General features: G+C 38.9%; 1 protein-coding gene across 3 annotated transcripts in view; it reads right to left on the bottom strand.

The window, feature by feature from the left end:
* Positions 1-26,770, bottom strand: part of CDH2 (cadherin 2) — a 119,836-nt gene that overhangs the window by 4,613 nt on the left and 88,453 nt on the right. For all 3 annotated transcript variants that reach the window (XM_056332238.1, XM_056332239.1, XM_056332240.1), the window contains exons 8-15: positions 24,252-24,389; positions 23,704-23,889; positions 21,594-21,850; positions 20,039-20,181; positions 18,559-18,792; positions 17,953-18,186; positions 16,168-16,307; positions 4,748-4,912 (exon numbers count right to left, since the gene is read on the bottom strand). In XM_056332238.1, the coding sequence (XP_056188213.1) occupies positions 4,748-4,912; positions 16,168-16,307; positions 17,953-18,186; positions 18,559-18,792; positions 20,039-20,181; positions 21,594-21,850; positions 23,704-23,889; positions 24,252-24,389 (1,497 nt within the window). The remainder of the gene's footprint in view (positions 1-4,747; positions 4,913-16,167; positions 16,308-17,952; positions 18,187-18,558; positions 18,793-20,038; positions 20,182-21,593; positions 21,851-23,703; positions 23,890-24,251; positions 24,390-26,770) is intronic.

Here is a 26,770-nt window from a genome sequence, read left to right as displayed (position 1 = left end):
GCCATTCAGCGAGGCCTGGACAGGCTGGAGAGCTGGGCAGAGAGGAACCTCATGAAACTCCACAAAGGCAAGTGTGAGGTCTTGCACCTGGGGAGGAACAACCCCATGCACCAGTACAGGCTGGGGGTGACCTGCTGGGAGGCAGCTCTGTGGAGAAGGACCTGGGAGTCCTGGTGGACAGCACGCTGGCCATGAGCCAGCAGTGTGCCCTGGTGGCCAAGAGGGCCAATGGGATCCTGGGGTGCATCAGGAGAAGCGTGGCCAGCAGGTGGAGGGAGGTTGTCCTCCCCCTCTGCTCTGCCCTGGTGAGGCTGCATATGCAGTGCTGTGTCCGGTGCTGGGCTCCCCACTTCAGGAAAGAAAAGGAACTACTGGAGAGTGTCCAGTGGAGGGCTATGAAGATGATTAGGAGACTGGAGCATCTCCCTTATGAGGAAAGGCTGAGAGAGCTGGGGCTGTTTAGCCTGGAGAAGGCTGAGAGAAGATCTCATCGAAGTCTACAAGTATCTCAAAGGGCAAATGTCAGGAAGATGGGGCCAGGCTGTTTTCAGTGGTGCCCAGCGAGAGGACATGGGGCAATGGGAAGAAACTGAAACATAAGATGTTCCACCCTGAATATGAGGAAGAACTTCTTTACTTTGAGGGTGACAAAGCACTGGAACAGGCTGCCCAGGGAAATTGTGGAGTCTCCTTCTCTGGAGATACTCAAAGCCCGCCTGGACAGGACTCTGTGCAACCTGCTTTAGCAGGGGGTTGGACTAGATAATCTCCAGAGGTCCCTTTCAGCCCTGACCGTTCTCTAATTCTGTGACTGAGGAACAGTGGTAACCTTGTTATACCTTCCCTAGTATGTGCAGCATTCTCAATTGGTCTCCAATTAAGGGAAAGCAAAACCCTCAATCTTTAACTAACATGAAACATTACAAAATCTGATGCTTTTATTTTCATGAATCCTACTATATCAAATTTGGCAGACTTTTGATGAGAAGGAAAGGAAGAACTGAGCCCTATAGGGAAATATAAAAAATTGGTTTAATCTGGAACCAGTTTTTTACTTGACAAGAGAAAACAGAAGACATCAAGAGACTATTCTGCTTTGAGATGCACTGTATCAATAACCATTAACTAGGAATGAACTGAGGGTCCTCCATGTCCTCATGGGATGAGACCTTTAGTTTGTAATTTAAATTTAGTTTACCTCAGGCTATGTCCTCTATTGATTAGAAATATATTCTTAGCCACAAACTCTCCACCACAATATGATTTGTTTAAGATTTCCAGGGAAAGCATAGGTGGTTCTTGAAAACAGGATTAACTAAGTTACTTCAAACAGGCCTAATTTACTGTCTTGCAAATCGTAACTATTCTAAGTGTTAATTATGCTCCACACTCTGCAGTTATGTTTTAAAAGGCTCAAAATGGAAAACAAGGTCTACAGAGGATTCTTAATAACACATGACTTATTTCACTGACTTGTTTGTACACTGGACTGGAAGAAAAGGAGTTTTTTCCCTTCCCCCCTTAAATTAGAGATTCATCTATCCATTGAAACAGACAAAACAAGAAAGTCCCCGAGGTCATTTAGCTTATGCCTGCAAAACATATTTTGATTGTAACGCACCTCTGGAACCTTCTTATTTTAAAAAGTTCATAGCTCTGTATGTTATCTTAACTTTGTAAGTGTTGTAAAGGTACTTGAAGTTTTTATCGTACTTGTAACCTGTTTTTCAATTTAGAAGTCATTAGAACATTGCAAAATACTCATATATGTCTCATTGAGTTAAGTAGATTTAATACAAAGGATGACAGCTAGAAAATAATATACCAGAAAAAAGTCCTGCCAAAAGGAAAGAAACAAAATGACCCACTAGGTCATTTTTACTTTCTGTTTCTACGTCTCTGTAATAAAAGAAGAAAAAAACACCCCATGCTTACTTGGCAATGGTAGCTAAATCCTCCAATATCTGAAATCAGTGACCTGTAGTTCTTTTTTTTTTCAAAAGTTTAAGTAATTCAGAGGCTAATCTGAACACTAGCTGTGTGTCCGACATGCTGGTAAGCATTCAACAGACTAAATTAATCCCTGCACAGGGGCCAGCATCCCAAAGGATCATGCTATTCAGCATCTCTAGAAATAGGGCCAAGTCCTCCAGAAGACCAGACTGATCTCCAAAAGTGTTGCATCTTTTCAAGCCAATGGGATAATGCAGACTTTGCTACCGAGGTACTGATAACTAAAAGACAGCCTTCTTCCTACTCAGCTAGCGACTTGGCTAGTTTTCCAGGAGGTTTGGATTAGGGCTACCCAGGGAAAGTTACACATAATAACGTTGAAGCTGGATGCAGAGGGATATGAGCTTTGCCCTTTCTTACCTTGCTGTGTTGTTTTCACAGCTCAGCATATCTTCTATATTAACTCCCCTAAGAAATGTCTGGTATGGGTTTTATTCAAGATATTACTTCCATTTACTCCAAAAGTAAAACTAAGAGACCAATTTGTTTGGGTATAATCTTGCCAGGACTGCACGTGGAATTCTCTGAAGAAAGTCGGGAAACCTGCGTGGCCTGAATGTTTACGCTCTATAGACGCAGATAATTTTGAAATTTAACTCTAATAGTGAGTACTACTGTGAAAGACTGATTATTTTTTTTTCACTCAATAGACTTTTTAGAATCACATTTGCCATGGGAAATTTTAACATAAAATACAAATTAAAATGAAACTGTTCTGCAGAAATAAAATCTCCGTTTTGCTCAGACTTCTGACAAAACAGACAAGAGCATGAACAACCTTTGGATGGCTACCGTATGCTAGAAGGATGGTTAGGTGGAATGCCCCATAATAAAATGATACATTGCTGTGAAATCCTAAGAAAGAAATACCTTATGAAAAAAAGAAGCTAAATATATAATGCTTGAAACACAGAAACTACCTCATACAGTTCCTTTCAATTATAATTAATTTTGAGCTAACTTGCAGACAAGAAAATTGCCATGTTTTCTATAATTTCATATATATTTCCAAGGTTTATTTTAGAGGCAATGACATTATTGACATTATTTTACTGTGTAAGAATAACTAGGAGTAGCTTTCTCTTTTGGTTGACAGCAAGGGGAAGCATGAAGGGAGATACTGATCTAACACAATAGACAGCAGTAAGAAAATCACTTTATGCTTGTCCATGCTGCAATACAAACATATTGGGTTAAATCAAGACAGCATGTACTGGTTCTACAGCTCCACGTGTACACATTGACACTATAAAAGAGTATTAACCTACTGAAAAACAGTATTGCAAGAACAGCTTGCTAAGTAATGTAAAAACTGTAGAAGGCTGGACAAACTCTGGCCTCTTTTTGGCTTTCCAGAATCACACTGATTGTTTGTCTTGGCTCTGTGAGAGCTTGATAGCTGCTTTGAGGACAAGAAAAATCAGGGTATTGAGGATTACGGGTTCTTCCCAACTGCCTGCTAGGTGGGTAGTGTCTGGTCACAGCTGCATGAGAATAGGATGGGAAACTTTGATTGTTTGGAAGAAGATGAGGAAGCATAAGGAAGTTCCTGTGTGCACCCCTGTCTCTGCTGCTTCCAGAAGCTCATTATAATTGTAATATTTAGAAGCACAAGGCACACAAAAATCCTTTGTTGAGACAGCTCTTTCTGATACAGATCTTCCCCGAACCTGAAGCCTCTTAAAATACATTGTCTTATGCATGTTTCCTGCCAGTCATCTCCCATAGATTTTTTAAAAAATTGTATTGCTGTATACCTTAAAAGGAGCAAACTCAATTTTTTGCAGCTTACCAGCACAGAAGACTTTAGTATATTAGCCTGACTGTTCTTTAAAGCAAACAAGAATAAATACGTTTGCAAGAACAGTTCTGCAATGCTCTGCAATACTTCTCCAGCTCTAGTTGCCAAGGAAGATACGAGAAAATAATTTACTACTATTCATCTACAGAACATAGTTTAAGTGGTAACTTCTGGGTTAGCATTTGTTTACCTATAATAAGCAAGCACAAGAAACACATTCTATCTTAAGTACCACAAACCCAACGATTTAAGACTGACCAGTGATAGGTATAATGAAAGAAATATTTGTAGGAGCATTTTTTTCAGAACTGTGAGCAACTTGGTATAGTCTGAATCTTACTTACATTTATCTTTATTAAATCGAAGAATCAAAGAGAATGCAAAGACTTTTAAAGCTCTATGACAAGTATTAAACCCACTTACGTAACATTTAATTTAGCTGCCCTGCTCACTAATCGTATTTGATGCAATTCTTCTGGTCTTATTGAAGGTACTCAATTTCCACTATTATCAGGATAAGGGTAATGTATGAGAAAAATGAAAATTAATTTCTTCCATTATTAAATTACTGTGAATTAATAAATTAATTTAGGCTAAACTACAATTTTGTTGGTCTATTTATTACTTAGAATCTATAGAATAAACCTGCTTCGAGATAATGTGGTTGCAGCTGATAGATAACATATTATGGATGGAATTAATACAAACATACAGAAGTTAATTGATATAACTTCCCTTTCTGTTTGAATGAGTTAATTAAATTTGTCTGCACTTTAAAAGAACATATTTACTTCTATCTAGCAAGACAATATTGTCTAAGTAAGTTTCTAAAAGTTATTAAGTTCAAACAGAACAGCTCTTCATGCAGAGTACAATAAAGAAAACATAAATGCTTATCAGATCTTAGGAGGAAACTCTTTTTCTCTCCTTTACCTCATTAATGAAGTCTCCAATGTCCCCAGGATGAGGAGCAGCTGATCTGACTGGATACTGAGGTTCTGCATGGATTGGCCTTTCATCAAGACGTCTGATTCCAACAGGTTTGATGGCATCTGGCTCCACAGTGTCAGGCTGCTGGAGCTGGCTCAAATCATAATCCTGCAAAATATGAAACAAAGACAGTACGTTAGCAGAATTTCAAACAATATCTGTCAGGGGGAAAGATGAGGAGGAAAAAAAGAGAAAATGCAAAGTATCATTTCACCAGAAGTCCTATTTTTACTACTGTAATGCTTACTGAGAATAAGTCAATAACTTTGTTATTTGCATACCAACAGGACGTTATTTGATTTACACTCCCTGAATCTACCGTTTTGATTCTATTCCATCAGATTTGTAAAGCTTCTCATAAGTTTTCCATTGAGAAGCAAGGATTTGAGTAGTACTATTAAGAGACTAAACACTTTGCCTAGTAATGATGATTTACTGCATAGAGCAAAGATGCCAAATCCAACTCTTATTTTTCTAAGCAAATAAATGCCAGGCATTCTTACTCTGAGAAAGAGGCAAATGCACTGCTCTGCAGCATTTTATAATACCTTCAAAGAATGAATTTAAGACTCCTTGCTGATTTCATGTGGCTTCTATATAATATGAAAGCCAAAGGGGAAAAAATGTCATAAGAAGTACAAAGCTCCTCAGATTTGGCCTTAATTCTAAGCACTTTCTAGAGATTACTTGTGGATCTGTTCATTAAGTACTTGATGCTGCAGTTCCAAACTCTGGCAGGCTGCTGAAGCTAGCATAGCACTATGAATTCTAATAAGCAGTATGTATGTATATAAAAATTGTAATTAGATGAATGTTTATGCATTTAAGATAGATAGGCCTGAAAACTATTTGCACAGTGTGATGCATTTCAGCATTGTCATTCACCTCACTCTTGTCATGTCTAGAAGGTAGTCGTGCTCTAGGATGCCTTTGCACAAGGCACTGGTAAAAATGCAGAACAAAGAACTGGGTTTAAAGGCTTAAACTAAAGCCATTCACGAACTGGGGCTCGTGCCAACTCTACTGTATGCCAGATACCCCACTCCACAAATAGTCCAAGCAGTTAAAGAAGCATCCTAAATAAGCTCCTTTATCATCAATCTCTATTTTTCAACAGTGTTGTTTCGGGAAAAATCTTATTTATAATCTCAACTTGCTGGAAGTCATCTGTGCAGACAATTACATTTTCATTTGTTCCTTACTGACTCCTAAAGGAAGGGATGCAAGCATTTATTTCTGCTGTCATCTAATGGGATGTAGGTCCTTTTTGAGAGTATGACCTACTGTGACCCCAAACCCACACTTTTCACCAGGAAGAGAGGTCTGTTGACAGCAGTGAAGGTAGTCTTTTGGGAGAATTGTAACCAACTATCAAATCCACTACACCTTCTAATTCGTCACTCAGGTCCTCAGCTGACTGCATACAAATATATAGTCAAAAAAGGTGGAACAGCTCCACTGAGATCTGAGAATGCAGTTTCATATGCTTTAATTAGATTACAAGTTCCTTGGGGCTGAGCTGTAACTTCTACCCTTCGGTTCTTCATGTACCAAACAGAATAATAAGCGATCTCCATGAAGCATGAGAAAAGTAAACAGAAGAGAACTTTTTATCCTTTCCCTTTTTATTACATTAAATAAATCAAAGCAGTTTAGAGATATACTATCAGAAAATCCTATCAAACAGAGAAGAATGTACTTTTTAGCATTTATAAATATGTAACACGAGTACTTTTCATATCCACCCAAAAGATCAAGGTAGAAAACAGCAACAGGGGGAAATGAAAAATACTAAGTTTTTTAACACTAAGCATTTCATTATGGAGGAATTCAAACACGTATGGTTAAATAACCATGTATTAAAACCAGGAGAGCCTCTCTGGTTATTTCTGTTTTATAAAAGGTAAAACCTTTTTTCAGCCACTCACATAACCATACAATTTTTTTGCTGATTAGAGGTCATACAGAAATGCAACATGAATCAAGTCAGTCTAGCATCTTCACATCTAAGGGCATCCTCTTGTGTGTATGTATACTTTGAGACATCTCCAGGCTCTACAGCAAAAAAGACAGCAAATACTGCCAGCCACAAGGCAACATCAGAATGTGTTGTTACATGGACTCCCACTTCGGTTTTCTTTTCTAGGGTAACTTATGACACTGCCATGTAGTCTTCTACCAGAGGAAATTATTTTGCAGGTCTATTAGTGTCTGGACAGGAAGAGAAGATCCATTGTCCTTATTACCACAGACTCTCAAACCTCTTGTATCATTAAAATCAATACTAACTGTACATCGGTCAGGTATGGCAAGTCATCCACCACCTCCCCAAACTGGCTTTGTGCCATACAAACACAGCATCATGCAACGACTCAAGCTGTTTCAACATTCTGTCTAAAGTCAACTCTACCCAATTATTGCAGAGAAGAACGAAAAATGTTTTCAAGAGCCAGGGCGTAAGCTTTTTAGGGCTCTTGAAATTCCATCTCTTCACTCAATACTGCATTCACAGCTAGAAAAATGGGAAAACTTTTCATGTATTACTAAAGCTCCTGAACAGACTCTTAAAAGTTAGTCTCAAGCAGGGTTTGTTAAGATAGTTAACTGCCTACGTGACAGCTAAATGGAAAACTGGCACATCAGAGAGAGGAAGATATGCTGAGGTAGGTTGGGACAGACAGCTTTGAGCAACATTCTGGGTCACTATTTTTACTCCTAATTTCAGGACCACAAGTCAACAATGTCTTGTCTTTGCTCCAATCTTTTTGCATATAACCTGTTCATAATTACAATCAGGTGAGGGCCTAACGAGGAAGAGGACTAGGCCCTGCATTAGAAATGTACTTGAGCAAAGGCTGTGAACATCTAATTCATATGGTAGCCGATTTGTTGGAGGTATTTATGTTTTTTAGCCTGAACTCTAGCAATTTTAGAACAAATACCTCTTTCTCTTCCTTCAGGTTGGATTTAAACAAATCTAAACAGAGGGCTTGTTTGAGTTTTTTTCCTCAAACTTCTGGACAAGCTTAGATTGTTGATGGAAGGGAGGAATCTAGTATTGGTTTTTTTCTACTGGAAGGTCACTAAAACATGTTAATTTGCTCCCATTCTGCACCTAGCAAAAACTCAGGCCTTTTGAAACCAGAAATTTAGACTAGTCTGATCATCCAAGTCTACAGTCAACAGGGAAACTGAAACCTCCCATTCTACGAAAGAGATCCAAGTGAAACAAGCTGAACCATTCCTTATATTTCCCCTTGTTTATAAAGGGATCTGCTATCACTGGATAAGACTATACTGCTACCTTTTAGTTAACTAGCTGAAGAAATGGCAACTTTATCAGTAAAATTCTCTTGATATAACAAGCAGCACTTTTGTCTCCTTGGTTAGCATCTCTGGCAAACAGTGATCTATTTGCTCTTGCTGAAACCCCCCTGACAACTGTATTGAAGCAGAAGAACTTAAGGTTTTGATTTGCTTTTGTTTTAAGAAACAAAACAGAATCACAATGTGCTAAAAGGGCATTTTATCAGAAGCTGCATCTTGTGAAACTAAACAATCTCACAAAACCCGTGCAAAACCCCACCAACCCCCTCCCCGCCAAGCTGATTACAAACACTGACCTCATTAGCTATTCACTTAGTTCTAGAGAGCTTTAAGCAAAGAATTACTCCATCACTAGCTCCCACCTCACATTCTGGAAACGTGACATCCCAGAGAGACAGTGCTAAATGTCAAAACCAGCTAGCCAAGCCCTATAAATTAACCACCTTACCAGATGTGCAGGCAGAAGGATCCAAAACCCAGTGAAACACTACTTAAGGAACATTTACACAGTAGTTTGAAGCACAGTCCAAGTAGCTCAACTTGAATAGAAGAAACATCCAGAATAGAAGAAAAGGCCATTTTATATTCCCCAATAATCACTGATTTACAGAGAAACAAGATAATGCAGCCTTCAAAATTTCCTCCCTTTGAACAACTTCCTTTTGTGCAAGGCAGCTATTCATTTAACAGCACACGAGCAGTAATTCCTCATACAGCAGTCATCACTTACAGCAGTAGGAGAGATTTTTTTAAAAAAAAATACCTTGCTTTCTGACTGACAGTTACCAGATTCAACAATCCCTGAAAAAAACCCATGAGGGGATAGGCTAGGAAACAGAGTTTCTCAGAAGCTTTTTGTTTTATAAAGCTAACTTTTTTCCCTTCTGGGTTAGCGGTTCTGGTTTTGTTTACATATTAGAAGAGTTACTTAAGTTGTCTGCAAAAATTTTTTTACAGTACCTGCTTTATAGGAATGCATACTGGAACATTATAAAGAAACTGTGAACAACAGCATGAAACCACAACTTACTAGAACTATAAATTGTTATGCATAGATGGGACTGACTCTTCTCCAAACAGGAAAACTCAGAAAATACTGGAATATATTACATCTAAATTGAGCTTTCTGCTACTAAGAAGTTTTCCCTAACACTAACAGTGATACATCCTAGTACATGCAACCTGACTGACATAGTCATTAATAAACTGAGACAACACAGAAGCCAGTTTCGTAGATTATTTCCTGGCAATTCATGAGACTGTTAATACACTTTCAGGGATGACTTGTTTTTTTACCTTGTACAGAGCAAAAGGTTTGGCTATGTATGAATACAGGCCTGGACACATGGCTAATACAACAAGAACACTACACCTGTTTCTTACTTTCAAAGGCTGCAGCCTCTGCAAAGAAAAATGAAAGTTCAGATCTACCCCCATGCAAGAAATAATCAATTTAATTGTCACCAGATCACTTAATTTGATGGTGAGAACTGCAAGCGTCATTCACTGAACAAAATCAGCTGCAGTGGTCTAAGTGCATGTAAAGCAACATTGGCAGAAGTTTGCATTTCATTCACCCCTTTTACAGGATGATGCCTCAAAGTAACCCCAACGTTATTGCTGGCTTAAGAGAATAGAGCAAACTATGACTTGAAGTACCTATGGATAAAACACATGTTCTGCTTTGCCTTTGTGTTCCAAAGGCAGTTACTGTCTACTCCAATACAGAAATGGGATGGGGAAGCAAGGGAAGAAATATTTTATACGGCTAATGTTCCCATCTGCCAAGGTCTTTTAAAAACAAAGAAAAAGGAAGTGAAAACCAATCCTGCTATAGCTCACCATTCTACCTCTAAACCCATCAAGCATCACCCTAAAAAATTAAGAGAAATTTGCACATAAAATATTGCCTGAGTTCTGCAAAATTCTCCAACCTGCCCTAAATCTTATGTCTGCTGAAATAATGGGACTCCAGAAAAAGCAAAGCACAGAGAACTGACTAGATGTACGCTGCAGGTGGGAGGCTAGTTAAAATGCCTGTGCTAACAGTTGCTCTTTATTTGCGACTCACTTTTTGATTACTTTCTGCCATATTGCTTTTCCCATTTGTTTTTATTATAGATGCATCTGGAGTATTACAAGTTAATAATTTTTAAGATAACCAAGAAGCTAGCTTATCTTTTTTAATAACAAAAAGGTGAAAGTTAAACTCCAGCTGCTGATAAAACACAGTTACAGGCGTAGGTTCTAGATAGGATAAAATAAAACACAAAACAATTTTGTAATGGAATTATGGAAACGTTACTTTTCATATGATGAGATAAAGATTCACCAAGGAATGACAGTAATTCTTCATGGGAGGACTGCATGAGTCACTCATTAAAAAAAATGAAGTTAATGTCTTAGTAAGCAAAACAATCCCCAAAATAACCACCTTCTAATTATACTATTGTATATTTCTAGGGTTATCTTAGCAACAGTTACTTCATTCATTGTCATTAAAATTCCTCAACATAAAACATGTTCCAGTGTTAAAGCAATGCAAAATAAAGGTTAGAAAGTGTGAGTAAATGATATGAATAACACTCACAGATAGGGTGGTGAAAATAAAATATAATCAAATGGATTTATGAAGAAGTTCAACAAGTAGGTAAGGAACACTGTCATGTTTACAACAGAGGTTGTGACAAGACCCAGCACAGAAGAACAATATAATCTTAAAATGTAGGCTTACTGGAAGTTACGACAATAAGGAAAAAACCCAACAAACCAGACAAAAAATCCAAAGGATTACTCAATTTGTTTTTATCAATGACATACAAATGCTGGAACAAAGCTACCTTTTCTACAAAGGAGCAATTTCTGTTTAGAATTTAGATCCTGCACACATAAAAATAAACCATTATGTATTTCTTTTTAATGCTGTTATCGCCTTTAAAATAAATGCTACTATTTTCTTTCTCTATATAAAGATGTAATAAAACATGACAAAAAGCAAGCTACTGACTACCATCTGAGTAGACTTGTAAGAAAAGCTGATGTAGGAAGGAAGACACAGAATCCTTAGGAGGAAAACTACTTGAATAATTGTAAAATCATTGTGTTGGAAACTCTTGTGCTGAAAAGATCTGAGGGCTAGATTAAAATATAGGTTCAAACCAGCTGATCTGCAAGACTTTCAGAGCATACCACCCACATGCTCGAGCAACTTGCGTCAACAGGACAACCTGCATGAGTAAGTACCACTACAGTTCAGAAAATACTAAAGAAATGGGCTCAAAAGAGGTGAGAGGATCATCTTGTGCAATGAGATGTATACAAAAGCAATTAAAGGGAAAAAAATGTATCACCATTATCAGGCTGACATATGCTGCACGTATCCCAGTCAAGCACCCACGGCCTCAATGTAAATCACACGAATGGCCGGAGATACACGATGAAAATGAATTAGTGATGCTTATGGGCTGTGAGCTGCTATGTGTGTGAACTATGCCGCAGACATGCCCTAAGTGCTTTAACACTCAGCTAACATGAGGTTTCAGTATTTAGAACTGACAATAGTGTTACAAGTGGAGAGCACATTGTGTCAGGGGAGAATATTTGTAATCTGTATCTAAACCTCCCGTCTGCTAAAACACTGCAAGCTCTAGATCATGCAGTCCATTAATAAAAAAGACAGTCACTACCAGCTTAGTAATTTGTCCCTAAACTAGGCACATTATTTCAGAATATAGAAACTCTAGTATCCCCCACCTCCTACCCCAATTGTTGGGTTAAAGATTCAGATGCAATTAAAAAAAAAACAAAAACAAAAGCGAAAGAAAAAAAAACCACAACACTTCCCACCTCCCCAAACCAGCAGCCAAACCAGTCCGCTGACTTTGTGGATTGATGCTGACTCAGAGCATCTCACGGCCCAGCTCCTGCTAAGTCAGGTAGCTCAACTGCTAAAACTAGAAAATATTAAACAAAATTCCAAGAAAAATCCCAGACTTTCTATCTGGAATATCTCTACCTCCTCTCCTTCCCTCCTTGTTCCCAACTTCTACTAGTACAGGGATGTTTCCCAATGCCAGGAAAAAATGTTTTTACCTGAATGACAGGAGTACTGTACAGCTTTCAAAGCCAGTATTTCAGCCCACATTTCTGAGAAACAGAAGTTTGGGTGAAAAAAGTCCAGAACATACCTGGTGTTGACAATGCTCTTCAGTGGAGAGCAGGCTGATTGCAGCCCAAGAACCTCTCTGGCTTAAGGTATTAAAAGCTTTTTTCCTCAACTGCTGTGGAGAACACATGACCCTGTGTACCAGTGACCTCTAGCCAGGCTAGAGGAAGACTATGAATCATTCAAGAACCTCAGTTTTCTTTACAAGCATTCAGTCTGTCACAGTGAACAAAGCAGGCCATCCTCTGACAGGATTAACAGGAGACCTTCATGATGGAATAAACAGCTCTTTTATGACAGACTTCACATCGTAATTCCTTGGAAATGCTAGTACAGGAGGAAAAAAAAATCCAAACCAACAAAACAAAACCAAGCAGGAATTCCACCTTGTTGTTGACAGTTGCCATGATGCAGAGAACTAGCTGGAATTTGGAACTCATCAAATTTGCTGTGGGAGACATTACTCTGATAGCACCGTCAAAGTGTTTGGAAGGAACATGCCAACCATGCTTTAGGAATTTCTGGGTGTGTTGTAACAGCTAAGAAACCCAAATGCATAGCTTCCAAATAAATAAATAAACCCTCCTAAACACACACATTAGTCCAAGAGAAAAACCACAAGTCTAAAAGTAGTTTGCTTCAGGATGCATAGAGTCCTAAGTTCTATCACTTATCTTCAAGCACTACCAGCCAGATCTTCAAGTCACCCAAACATCTGGGATAAACAAGAAAAATATGAGGCCGCACAGTGTAAATCTTCAAGTATTCATCCAGAAAAGCAGGTGATTTTATAAAGGCCTAAGTAATTTGCTTGCTATAAATAAAAGTAAGTAATTGTAAAAGGTACAGATTATGAAAATACTTGAAGCTTTTAAAATACTGTTTTTACTGAGATTCCCGTGAAGCTTTGAGCATTCCCTTCTATTCTGCTGCATGAGATGCATCCTGGGTTGGATGGTTCTGTGTTTCTGAGTCACCTTGTGCAGTGCCTTCTACTGAAGCTGCTTGTTCAATCAATAGTAATGGTTCTGGGGAGAGTGCATCATAAAAAGTTAATATGGATGTAGAGCATTTTCCTCTGTCATTTGCTGATGACTTGTGGATGCAAGGTTGACATGAAATAATTTTTCTTGATTTTAATAGAACACTGGCAGTTTTATCCTATGAGGCCTCATTCTGAAAATAGATTTTTGACGGCAGTCTCATGCTTTTTTAGAATACTTTGACACTTTAACGCTTACTTTAACTTTGACAAAAATGCAAAGATCTTTATGGCCAATGCCTCTTGCCCACAGCTTTGCTTGTACAGTATTTTGCTAAGCCACAGTCTGCAAAAATGAGATTACTACTTGTAGGGAACTTGTTGGGACATTTCATCAAAAGCTTAGCATTTCAAGTTCTTAAATCTCGCATAAAATGCACTCAACACCAAATAAAACCCAACCAAATATAATCCCTTCCTCCTTCCCCTGGGCACCGGAGGTGAAGGGGGGCAAGCAGGGAACCAAGAACAAATTAACCTAGGAACTATTATCATTTAGTTCAAGTACAGGCAGAAATCAGATTTTACAAAATGTCAAACCAAAACAAAGTAAAATCACCTCTCGGAAAAGCAAGACAGAACTTATTTCCATCATCCATCGCAGACAGAAAATTACGTGCCTACATGAAAATTTGTTCTCTCTATTCAGCCATTCTGGACAGGCACAAATTCCTAACTTTGGAGCTGTGGGAGAACATACCCACTTTTTGCCTACACAGTGGTCTAAACCTCTTTCTACAGAAGTGGTCATTAAAAGCTTGCTACACTTTGTACAAGCATTTATTTTCTTTTCCTGCAACATTTGTTAGGAGTGTATAAAGACCTTTTATACCTTCAAACACTATGGTCTACTGTTCAATGAATCAGGAAAGGGACCAGTGTATCTGAACTATGTGGCTGGTAGCTAAGATAATTAATTTGCAACAGTGGCCTTAAAATTTGTCTTAAGAAAGCAAGCAGGGGTTTTGTGGCTAAAAATTATTCAATTTTCTATAAAACCCTTAAACCGCTCTGTATCTATGTGCTTCCTCTGCTCACTGTGAGAAGAAATGATCCTAATTAAACATTTCTTATCACTTTACTGTTACTCCACCCACTGACAGTTTTCCCTTTTGTTGCACTACGCTCATTCACTGCTAGTGAAAGGCTGCATTTATGGATGGTTTACATCCTGCTAATCTCCACAGCATTCATACAACATTACCTCCTGCTGTACTACCCTGACCATACCTCTTGCAAAGACAGTGATTTCACTGGAAAGGAGCACAGTACAAGATGGACAGAAGAGAGACTTCAGCACCATTTCTGAACTGTTAAGGATATTACTCTCACCATATGCTGTTACAATGCTTAAAGTTTCTGACCTGTGGCACAACCTTTCCCGACACTACTCTAGCATCACCTGTGCCTTCCCAATGAACAATATATACTCTGAGAAACTTACTGGCTGTCCTGAGGGTTGTGTGGACAATAACTAAAAATCAAAACCACATGAAAATTACCAAACAGATTCTCCAGAGAATTGTGGGTGAACAAGAGCTGGAGAATATGTGAACTGGAAAATTAGTTCTCACAAGACGAAGTTTTCTTCATGTTTTTTAAGCTTCTAACTCTTCTGTGTAGTAAAAGATGCACAAACAGGATGAAGTTCTTGTACTCAAATTATCTGTGTACAAACAACTGGAATAGATACATAGATTCAAAGGGCTGTCCTCAATTTACTTAATAACATAAGCAATTTTCAAAAACTACATAAACGGAAGTTTCCTTTGCATATTGCTTAGAAAGAAAGATATGCAGAAAAGCCAGGAAGTAGGAACAGTACTTGGGGAAATGCAGCAACCACGAAAATTACGCGAAAATAAGAACACAAATTTCAGACAAACAAGCAAGCAGAGGGAAGATATAAATGTCTGTACCAGTGAAGGGAGACACTTCTCAGATAAGTGCCGGATGACTGTGACTGGGGATGTGGAAGAAATGCACTTAATTTTTCAAGGCTTTTTACTAGAAAATTTCTTAGGCTCTGTTATATGCACTGTTCCCCTCACAATTATTCTACTTACTTCTACTACTAATAAAGTGCATAAATCTACTCTTTGTCATGTTCATAAACCACTTAATAAACCTCCTCTGAAGGAAGGAAGTTGCACTGCTTAGAAATTCACTAATTTGGAGAGAGAGAGAGAAAAAGCAGCTATTCTTAGCATGTACACATCACTTCTAGTCCTCTGACATATAAGCAGTGGTTCAACCAGAGGTGACATGAGAGTAAATGCATATGGCACCTGCCTGGAAAGGTATCTGAATAAACGCAGATGTGCCCTGACAGCTACTTGAAACATAAATACTTTCCAAGCTGAAATCCCAGTAGTGGCCAATCTGTCAATAGCCAACATTACCGTACATCTAGGGAGGCATTCACCCACCACCGAAAAAGGGTCGTATTTGGAACAGACTATATTGGGCACTCTGTACTGGTGATTCTGTACAACAGGATTCCAGACAAGGGGTGAAGAAGGTTTTCAAACTACAATGAGACTGGATGTTAATTTTCATTTAAATATAAGAGACTCAGATGGAATGTGGTCAGAATGCTGTAGAATGTAAGTGGACAAGATACTGGTTTTACATCTTATTCGGAAGACAAGCAATTGGTATTTTTGGAACTGAAAAACATAATACAAAAAAACAACAATATATTTCAGGTTTTTAAAAATCACTTACTGCCTTCAGCATTTAATGCAGAAATTAACTACCTATCATAATGTGTCAATGGAAACAAAATGAAGTGCGGTGTGAAGTGCAAATCTATTAATCATGCCTCACCTGATCTTCTTCTCCACCACCTTCTTCATCGTATTTCAGAATGTTGTCCCTCACATCATCTTCTGGATCAATTAAGAGCTGCTTCGCCTGACGTTCTTTATCACGGCGTTTCATCCATACCACAAACATTAAAACTAAAACTACATTGCAAAAAAGGAAGACACAAAACCACGTCTTGATTCTGAAGTACAGCCACAGAAAATTGTACAAACTTAACATCAAGATTTAAAAAAAGGACAGAAAAAAAAAGTGCCAAGATGGTCAGCTTTGACTGTTCTGGATGAGGTTTTCTGTTGTTTGTTTGTTTGGGTTTTTTTAATAAAATATTTAATAGAAGGCAGCTTAAGCAAGGGATGTTTAAACTAGACCTACTACAGGCAATTTGTAGAAATCAATCACACATTCAAGGTCATAAGTCACAAACCTATTCCACATCTGCAAAATAAATTTGTCATGAAAAGAAGTAAAAAAGACCAAACTTCATAAACCACTGGATTCAGAAGGGATTCTCCACAGTCATGGCAAGAATTCTAAAAGATTACATTATTTCTATTTTTTTAATGCTATGTCCCAAGAATATATAGCAATTTATACAGTTTAAGTAATTCTGACATTGGAACATTATCAAGCTTAGGCAATTCTGACATACGGCTCAGCAGTCCATGAGAATAGACCATATTGTTGCCCAAGTTTAGATTCATGTTTAGAAGTAAGAAGAATCAAGGTTGAAGAAAACACAGTGGCATTTAGAGAATGAGAAATAAAACAGAATAAATGTGAGTAAATGATTTTCTGATACAATAGGAATGTTTCCAATTACAATGATCTTCATCGAAAGAAATTCCACTGTATCTAGAATGTCAATATATGAAGAATATCTTAAAGGACTTGACAGTTTCAATAAGGCTCTGTTAATTCAATACCTAACATTTTAAGTGTATCTCGTATCAAGAAAATAATTGTACTGTACTTGTGCACAGCTATGGGCTTAGCCAGGCTCAAATATGTTTATTTATTTATTTAAATTACTCCTTTCCACCATTTTGTACACTCTGTAGACTAGGTGCACATTATACTCTGAACAGGTTAATCCCTTCCTTGTGTTCCACCACAATCAGAAATCACGTTAACCATAACGTGTAGGACAGCTAGCAGATAATTTACTACACTGGACACACACTTAGTCATGATGTTCAGTCATTTTCCTTACTGAACGCACTTGACACAAAAATAAAATACTAGCACAGCTTTATGTAGTGCTTAAATGTACACATCTCTGTTTCTGCATGGCTGCCTGCTTGTCGTGCCTTATATGAAGGGCTGTGATGTATTACTTTCCAAAATCCTCAAATAGCCTACTTACATGAATCTGAAGCACAGTGGCGGTTAACAACAGAGAACTCTTTAAAGGCACCGTTACCCATTGCGGGTGGCATCAAATCACAGAGTACCAGCAGCACAAGAGCAACTAGATGTCTGGGGCTAATCACATCTCCAACCTGGTCACTTGCTGGTGTAACGTTAACAAGTACCCACGGGCATAAATGGAAATTCTCCTTCACAAACCCACTGTGGGTCTTGACTGTCACACAAGTGCTAGTGATGATCTGTCTCGCTGACTGCTAATCCTTTACTGTTGGAAAGTATTAATACCTGTCCAAGACATTAAACTAAGCAGCAACAATTCTTGGACTTGAGTCTTTAATTACTCCCTTGTCTTTGTCAAGGTACTAAAACATAAGCTGGTACTTGCAAAACAAGAATAAAAGAGATCTATCTACTCACTGAGCAAGATGATGATACAAAGCAGAATTGCAATGATGGCACCAGTGCCCAGCCCTGCGCCAACGATCCGGTCAACATCAGTGCAGTCTCCGTTTATGTCACATTGGCAAACTTTCACTTTCAGCACAGAAGTGCTAGAAGCATGTGGATTTCCAGAATCTGTAATTACTATGGGTACATCATAGATACCAGCCTCCAGGAACCTGATCCTTAAAGAGAGCTGGGCGTGATCACCTGTGTGTGAAAATAAGGCGCTTGTTAAAAAGTAACGCACTGCTCATCCTCATGTTTAAAATAGCACTGGCAAAAACAGCTCATCTTTGAGCTCTGTGTTAACTTATTGTTCAACCCACTAGATGACACTCATGATAACAGACTTCTTCATTACTGTGAACATCTTTTCTTTCTTAAAATTCCTTGTTCTTTGGAGGACATACACTAAGGTGCTTTCCTGTTCATATTAGGCAAATTCATGTGCGTTGCAAAATAACACCGAAGTAAAATACAGAAAAGCATATGCAATAGTTTCTTTAAAATTACTAAGATACAGAAAAGCATATGCAAAAGTTTCTTTAAAATTATTAAGATTTCTATATTGTTAATTACCACTAATTCGAACAATTGTCCAATTCCTTTTAATGCTAGCAGGTGTGTCAGGGAGCTCAAAGGCAAACGGGCCTGCATTTGGGTCTATGTCAGGGTCTATAGCAGTGATGTTAATCGCATTAGGCTGTAGCGTTTCACAAGTTGTGGCTTCTTTTGGATTCACTTGGGGAGCATTATCATTGATGTCCAGCAGGTATATCTGAAGTGTGCCAGTTCCACTCATCGGAGGAATTCCTTAAAGAAAAGAAACCAGCATTGAACCTGTTTCCAATTGCAAAATTACTTAAATGAAGCTATACCAAAACTTTTCAATTACCATGTACAGATGGTTCACCCCAGTTTGGGGATTCTGTCTTTACCAAGCCAATCTAACACTGTCACTGCTCCTGCTTAACACGCGTATTCTTATGTAACCTGCCCTCAGAAAAAAACTTGCCCTACTCAGCAAGCTTCAGCAAATAACTGTAGATCTATGGATCAGGGACTCAACCACTTTATTGATCAGCCAGCCAGTTCATCTCCAGAGACAATCCATGTCAAGTGCCTCAAAGAAAAACGTGCAAAATTGGGATAGTTTTTCCTCTGGAGAAATTTTTTTGTAACTTTGAATATTTATGATCACTCTTTACCACAAGTGTGCTATTTAAATTCTTTCTAATACTAACTTTCAGCATGCTACTTCTAGACATTCTTGCTATCCATATCAAATGTGTGATGCTTCCGTAAACCTTACAAAAGTCACACATTTATGTGAACATGTGGCACTGAATTTCTCAGTATAATTAGCAATGGTTCTCATTCTACACACGCCCCCAGTAATCTTCCAGTTCCATTTGAATTTTTTTTCCTTCAAAAGAGTCAAACAGATAGAAATAGTTGATCTAGATTTGTTATACTGCATCAGTATGCAAAATTTTACAATTTGCCTCCTCTCCAAGGTAAACAGCCTCAGTGTTTCAGTTTTTCCCTCTAATCCAAGAACGTTCGTAACTGCACTTGTCCATCTTTGTGGTATCAGCTATGAATAGTACAGCACTCCAGCAGAAATCAAGACTCATATCTGAGCAGAGACTCTTAATTATCATTAACAAACTGATAATGAAAAGACACTTTCCCTTCTGCACTTCTGTAACCTGAACGTGGAAAAATACAATACCCCTACCCCAACAAGTTACTCCCTGTAAAGTTAACCTGTGCTGTGCATTCACTCAGCCTACTGCACTCCTGTGCAGGTTTTTTTCAGTTTTCTATAAACTTGATTAATGTAACTAAGCTAGTGCCTTTCCCCAAACTTATAGAATTACTGTTCAGCCCATTTCCTCAAGTAGCTGGGAAATATACAAAGTCTGATACTAATACAGACTTCCAACTGGATGTATTCTAAGCATATATTTATTGCTTTCTGTCCCAGTAAAATTGAATGTCATTCAATCACACAGAAGAAAGCTTTTTTAAAAAAACATATAATGTTGATACACACCATTATCAGAAGCTAGAAACGTTGCATTATACATATTGTTTTGCACATATATTGACTCTCTGTCCAAAACAGCTGTAGTAGTTATTTGTCCATTAACAGGGTCAATTTTCAGCCAGTTTGCAGGATCTGAAAGTTTTGAGTACCTGTGTATTTGATCACAAGTTGTGTTATTTGTCTGCCAACATGAATATTAACAACAAAGACAGAATTACTATTTTAATTTGTATTCTGAACATATTTTTGGAATTTGAAGACAGTATTTCCCAGATTTCCGTTTATTAAGCTTTTTTGCTAAAATTCTTGAAAATACACATTAAAAAACCAGTCCTATGTTTAGATGCTTGAAGTGCCCTCCCATGTAAGTTATCATGTAACTGGAGGAAATCACACAATTACCATGAACTATGTGATATTCATACTCACACTCAATTAAAATATTCATTTCAGGATCCCCCTCGCTTGTTCTATACCTGCAGAGCTGTTCATACTACCTTTTAGCTTACCAGAGTGCTGAGAGCAGGAGAGAGGGATAAGCAGTGTTAAGAGTAGCACTAACTCGCAATATTCTAGTGCTTTCCAGTATCACTTAAAGTAAATTTTTTAGAGACCCTGGTTGTACTGCATGTCTCATATTAATTTGAAAGAGGAGTGTCTTCCAAAACCATCCTTCTATCTGATAAATTCACCCTCTGACATTAATCAAGTGCAAGCTATCTTAGGTCATTAAAAATGCATATATCCTTAAGTTCTAATGCTATCATGTCTATGATGGTTATGTCCAGAAACGAGCAAAATATCAGCAACAGTATACAAAAATTAAGAGGAAAAAAATCTGTAAGAACCTTGGTTTTGGAAGGTAAGTTCTGGAATTTCCTCTACATGAGTTACAAAAGCTGTTGGGTAAGCAAGGAACGGGAGTCCTGGCCGTTGCTGTGCCTTAGCTTTGCAGCGAATTACCATGTTTTAAATGAGGTATGAGAAAGCATGCTTTAAGATTTCAATGTTTTATTCTCTTAACTTTTCTCATTTACCATAGTTTCAGACATTGGACAAATCATGATCCAATTATGATCATAGCTATCAGTACAAGAGTTCACACATAGACTACAGCAGCACTTGGCATTGCTGGAGAATAAATGAGAAGAAAACCCTTCAGATTTGGTCTACAATCTGATGTGGTTCAGCTGCCATGTCAGAATTACTGGTTAGTTTAAATTGCAAATGATCTTATTTCACACAAGCATGTGTCTGCTCTGACTGAGTATGTCAGGATGTCATGTATACTTTAACACAGATGCATAACTGCATTCTGCCTTGACGAAGCGGGACTTAGCATTAGAAGATGACCCAGTTTACAGATCTACAGATGCTGGTCAGGTCACCTTCTCTACAGCCAAAAATCCCTTCAGAGAGCACTGCACATAGGAGGTATTGGTATAGCTGTGTGCTATGGTAAATGAAGTCATTTCATATGCAGTCTCTTTGCTCTCCACCCATTCTATAACACAGATACTGCATTTTAACTGTTAAACAACTGTAAAATGTTTATATAGACCTTAGAGAGGTTTGCTGCATGTAACGATCTGGGTCCTGAGCAGTGAAAGTTGTCAACATACTACCAGCAAGTAGCCCTTCTTCTTGACGTACAAGCTTAGGGTTTGGAACAAAATACGGACTCTCGTTCACATCAATGACCGTAATGGACACAGTTGCTGTTGACTGAGGAGGATGCTGAATCCCCTTAGCCAAAGGCACTTGATTTTCCGCAGCTACAGTAAGTACAAACATCCTGTTGGTCTCGAAGTCGATAGGCTGGGAAAAGCAAAGAGCAGGAAGTGTTAACATTTACTCACACTAGTGATGGATACACAATAATGTTTTTACTTTAAAGAACATTTTTAAACATTACTTGTACTGTTTTTCTCAGAAATGACCACAGAGACTAAAGAGAGCCCAATAAATGTAGTATCTCAACATGACACTGGGTTGGGGTTTTGCTTAGCAGCAGAAGCAGCAGTTTTGAAGTCAGAACCAACTAGAAACCTTGTCATTCTTGGATTTAACTTACTGTGGTACTGCCATCACAGCTAACTGAGGAAACAAGTAGTTACATCAGAAAATTATGTAGAAGCTTCCAGCTTTGTGCAGACGTGCCTCCTGAGGAGCTCTGCTGGGGAGAGAACCCTGCCTTCTCTCTCTTATGAGGATGAACGTTTCCTTTGAACAAGATCATGACCATACCTAGCCCCATAGGATCAGAGATTCCCAGGCCCTTAATGTTTCACTAGAAAGTCTCTTTGTGATCCCAGCTAATCCTGCTTTTGGAATACCTACAGCTCCGATCTACACAGTCCAGACAACCTTCAGTTTGGAAACTTCCTCACTGAGCCAGAAGTCCAATTTAAGGAGTAAAAACAGTTCGAGGCTAGAGTTCCTCTGTCATGCTGCACAGCAGTGAGGCATTCCCCAAGCCCTGATTCGCCTTTGTACTATGCACTGTACTACTCACACTGATTCTAGGCTTGAAGGAACCCTGTACCTTACAGGGGCACTTGGCAGGTGACAGTATGCAGTCAGTGACAAGAGACAATCCAATCTTCATTACAGGTTGACAGATCAACTCATCGCACTGCCAATAAAAACTGTTGGCAGGCTTCCAACTCTTCCCATGTCTGGGTGCTTAAAGGAGTGCTACAAAGCACAGACACGTAATTCTTGCTGGAAGACTGCAATATAACAATTGGTACCTCTGGGGAAGTGTAGTTATAAAACAGAGGCAGTTCTTAAAAAAAACCCCAGTGTGAATTACCACTATAGCTGTACAAAGACTGTATCTTTTTGTCAGCTAGATAATGAGAAGATTTAAAGGGGGAGGGGGAGAGGAAAAACATGAAGAAAAAAAAAAAAAAAGGTGAATGTTTTAATTTCCAAATGGGAACACTGGCATCTCATGGCTGACTTTGTAAGTGGATCAGCCAAAACCAGAACAGGCCAACTCAGAGATGAGACACTTTATCAGAGGGCCATGAGGAAAGGTGGCTACTGCCTGGCAGGTTTAATTATAGAATCACATTGTTATTATCACTTGAAATAAGTCACCTCTCAACACAGAGCTGTGCTGGGTAGAGAATGAAGACAGGCAGGTTATTCCATAAAAGGTATTTAAATGAGGTTTTAAAAATAGCCAGTCCTTAAAAGCCTCTTGTACAAGTGGCCTCCCACCTATCACTTCTTCCTCTCTGATTGTGCCACAGCTGCCTGTATCTGTTCCTTAATGGGAACATGTTGACATAAAAAATGCAGACAACAAGCATGACGACTAATGGAGGCCAGGAGGCTGTAAGCTGTTTCTTTATACTAGCAGCAAATACTAAGCAAATGTTTTTTCACAGACTAATTCCTATCTTTTGGCAAATACAGCTTCAAAATCTGTCATTTTCAACTACCTAGCCTGATTTTTAAAATCAATCAGTTGGAATACTACTGATAGTGCAAGCAGGGAAATGCTCTAAGAGGTGGATGGCTAACTTTCGTAAGACGGTGCCCATCCATTTAACTTTCCTCCCAGAATCATGCTGGCCTCAGGAGTTCACATTTCTCCCCCTCAGTGTTCTCCCCACTTATTCCATCTCTGCTTAATTCCCTGAAGTGCAAGCATCTCTTACCTTCACAACAGTCACCAGCCCATCATTACTATTGGGATCGGTCAGGATGGTAAATCGACCTGTCGGGTCTCCACCGGTCATTCGGTACATCGCATTCCAAGCAGGTGTGTGGGGCTGATCTTTATCCGTTACCGTCAGATTTGCTACAATCACATCCACCCTGTTTTCCGGTACTTCCCCGTAGAACTGCAAAACCCAAGAAAACATTTTACACCTCAGCTGCAGAAGCACACAAGAGCCACACCATACTGAACATTCATCAATGTTAGGGAGCATATCTCCCTTCACTGCAGCTCTGACAATTCACCTAATGAGGTTTACCTGAGGCCACCCAGAAAACCGATGGCTTGATTCACTTGTCAGCTTCTGCCTTTTGGCCTAAGCAGAATACTGTATCTAAGGGATATATATTCTGCACGTATTTCAATTCTGCCTGCCAGTACACTATTTAATAAGCAATAAATATTTACTGTCTGTGAATATAATGAGAAAAGTGGGGAACGGTTACAAATACGCACATCCTTCAGTTACTCCCACCCTGTACTTACAGTCATGGCAGTGAACTCTGGGGGATTGTCATTGACATCTGTCACAGTGATGACAGCAGTTGCTGTGTTTGAAAGACCATATGTTGGGTTTCCTTCCATGTCCGTAGCTTGAATTATTAGTGTATATTGTTGTACTTTCTAAAACACAAAGTGACATCGACATAAGTTTTAGACAAAACTAACATTACCATAGGACAGCAGGTGTTCCCAAAATTGCACTTCGCTAAGCAGTGGAGCCTATCACACTGTTTATTCTAGTTAACATCACCCAGAAAGAAAGGAGCAAAGTTTGTGCCACAGGAATATAGCACCAGGTTGCATCTAGCTAAACTGAACTACTGCCTGATTTTTTTCACCAACATGAGGACAAATTGCCTGCGTCCTACTCTCAAAAAGCCAAAACCACTTTATACAATTAATGCTATTATCATAGATTTAACAACACTTTTCAAATGGGCTAAAAACCGGGACGCAGCATATACTGAAACCGGGTGAGTCCTCAAAAGCCGTTAGCAGGACGAGCCAAGGTAAGTTTGTTGGCCAAACGGCTGCAGCTGCCAGGGCTCTGTTTCAGCCAAGCCCAAGCATAAAACTGCTGTTACAGCTTCTTGCAATTGCTATGGAAACCAAAGATGTCTAGGCCAACAGAGAGGAGGAAGGGCACCGGCAGAAAGGGGGAAGGCACAACCACATGGGCTATTGCCTTAAGCGTTAGACGCCCTGGCCGAAGATGGCCGCCGCTGCCCCCCCGCCCCATGTGCGGCAGCTAATGGCCCTCTGAGCCAGGCGGCAGCGGGGCTGGGACTGCCCAGTGCAGGCCTGACCTCAAACAGGTTTGCTGTTTAAAGCAAAGTCGAGAAGGTTGTATTAAAAAAAAAATAATAACATAGAAGGATGTTTTCTGTGTGGAGTTGCCGAGAAGTTGATTTTAACTCGCTGACAGTTTCCACTATGAAATGCAAATATTGTGCATCCTTTTCCATACAGCAGCTCGGTTTCCTAGCTTGGAGAGTGCTATGTGCTATTCAGTTCTTTCCAAAAGAAACTGCACAAACATAAGGAGTTGCTATTACTTTGAAATGCCACTTCCATGAATGGTTTACTAACAACAGCAAAAACCTTCTGGCAAAATAAAAATACTTAAAGAAAAGCATTTGTATTTTTTCCCCACTTGGTACCTTATTTTCTCCCACTACTTAAAGACTAGGGTGTATGACAGATAACTTCTCACATAAACAGTTTACAAAAAACCGCTATGGGTATCGGTACAAAAAATAAGCAAGGTCAATCCCACTGGCAGTATCTAACTTCCTTTCAAATTCTGGCCAGACACTACAACATACATTAAAGATCTAATGGTTATGCACACTTCCAAGCAGCAAATATGAGCTATTGAATAAAAAAAGTTTTTAAACTAAGCTGCATAAATCTTTGACTCCCACTGAAACTTATTTATGCCCATGTCCTCTTTCACAAAGGAACCCTTATAACACCCCAAATGTGTATTACTGCACATACACCACATGGTTCCTTAAAAAAGCAAGACGAGTATTATTTATACAGAGATGCAGGATATATGTTTCATAATGCATAAATATGTATATGAATTCTGGCTTGGAAAACACACTTGCTAAGTGACCTTCAGAAGGCTTAAATAAAAATCCTAAAGGTTTCCTTCTTGACAACAACAAGAGAAGCAGCCACAAGAGAATCAAAGAAATACTTTTACCACTTTCATCCAGGAAAAAAAATATACTTTACTTATTGTGAAGCAATAAAATCTAGAGCAGTATGGAAACAAATCTTGCAGCCAGATGATTCTACGTTATTGAAATCGCAGGTGCTTCTGATTCATCTGGGTCTTAACACATTGATCCCAAGAAGCAAATTTCATTAAGGAAACTCCATTATTATTATTATTATTACATGGAGACTCGACTTCTGTACAATCTTCTTATTTAATTCCAAAAGTAGTGCACTAGAAACTTCCCCCCCAAATGCCCCAAAAGACAGTGTATATTTGTTTATGTGTGTTTCCTCTTCTCCCTTCCCAGCACTCACACACAGAAGATCAATTGCTGGGAATGAAATTTCAGAAATCAACAAGCACACAACTTTCCAAGCATGGAGAAGAAACTGGGGGAGGTGGCTCTCCTCTTTTTACTGTGGGCTGAGAAGCAGCCAGGGATATGCTGTGGAGCGTGTCAGCAGCCTGCACAGAGACTTTGCAGCAACACATCCAAAACCAAACTGGCAGCTTCAAGAAAGAACACAGACCTCTCATCAGGTCACATCTTTCCACTTCAAAACAGGCCAAATAAAAGAGCACTTCACTGAATTAACCTCATGTGAGGGAGGAATGTCAGTGTGTAAATTTAAGTACCCTGCCTAACTTCTTTGGCACCTCCAGCAGTAAGGCAGATGTTTCAATGCTAAAGTGAATTCCACCACAATAGTGGAAGAAATAAGAACAGCTGGATCTCATGAAACAGCATCTTTTGGGATAGCAAGTGAAAGAT

This window comes from Falco biarmicus, chromosome 3 (genome assembly GCF_023638135.1).
Source record: "Falco biarmicus isolate bFalBia1 chromosome 3, bFalBia1.pri, whole genome shotgun sequence".
In the NCBI taxonomy this organism is placed as follows: domain Eukaryota; kingdom Metazoa; phylum Chordata; class Aves; order Falconiformes; family Falconidae; genus Falco; species Falco biarmicus.
This window is presented reverse-complemented; position numbering and strand designations above follow the sequence as displayed.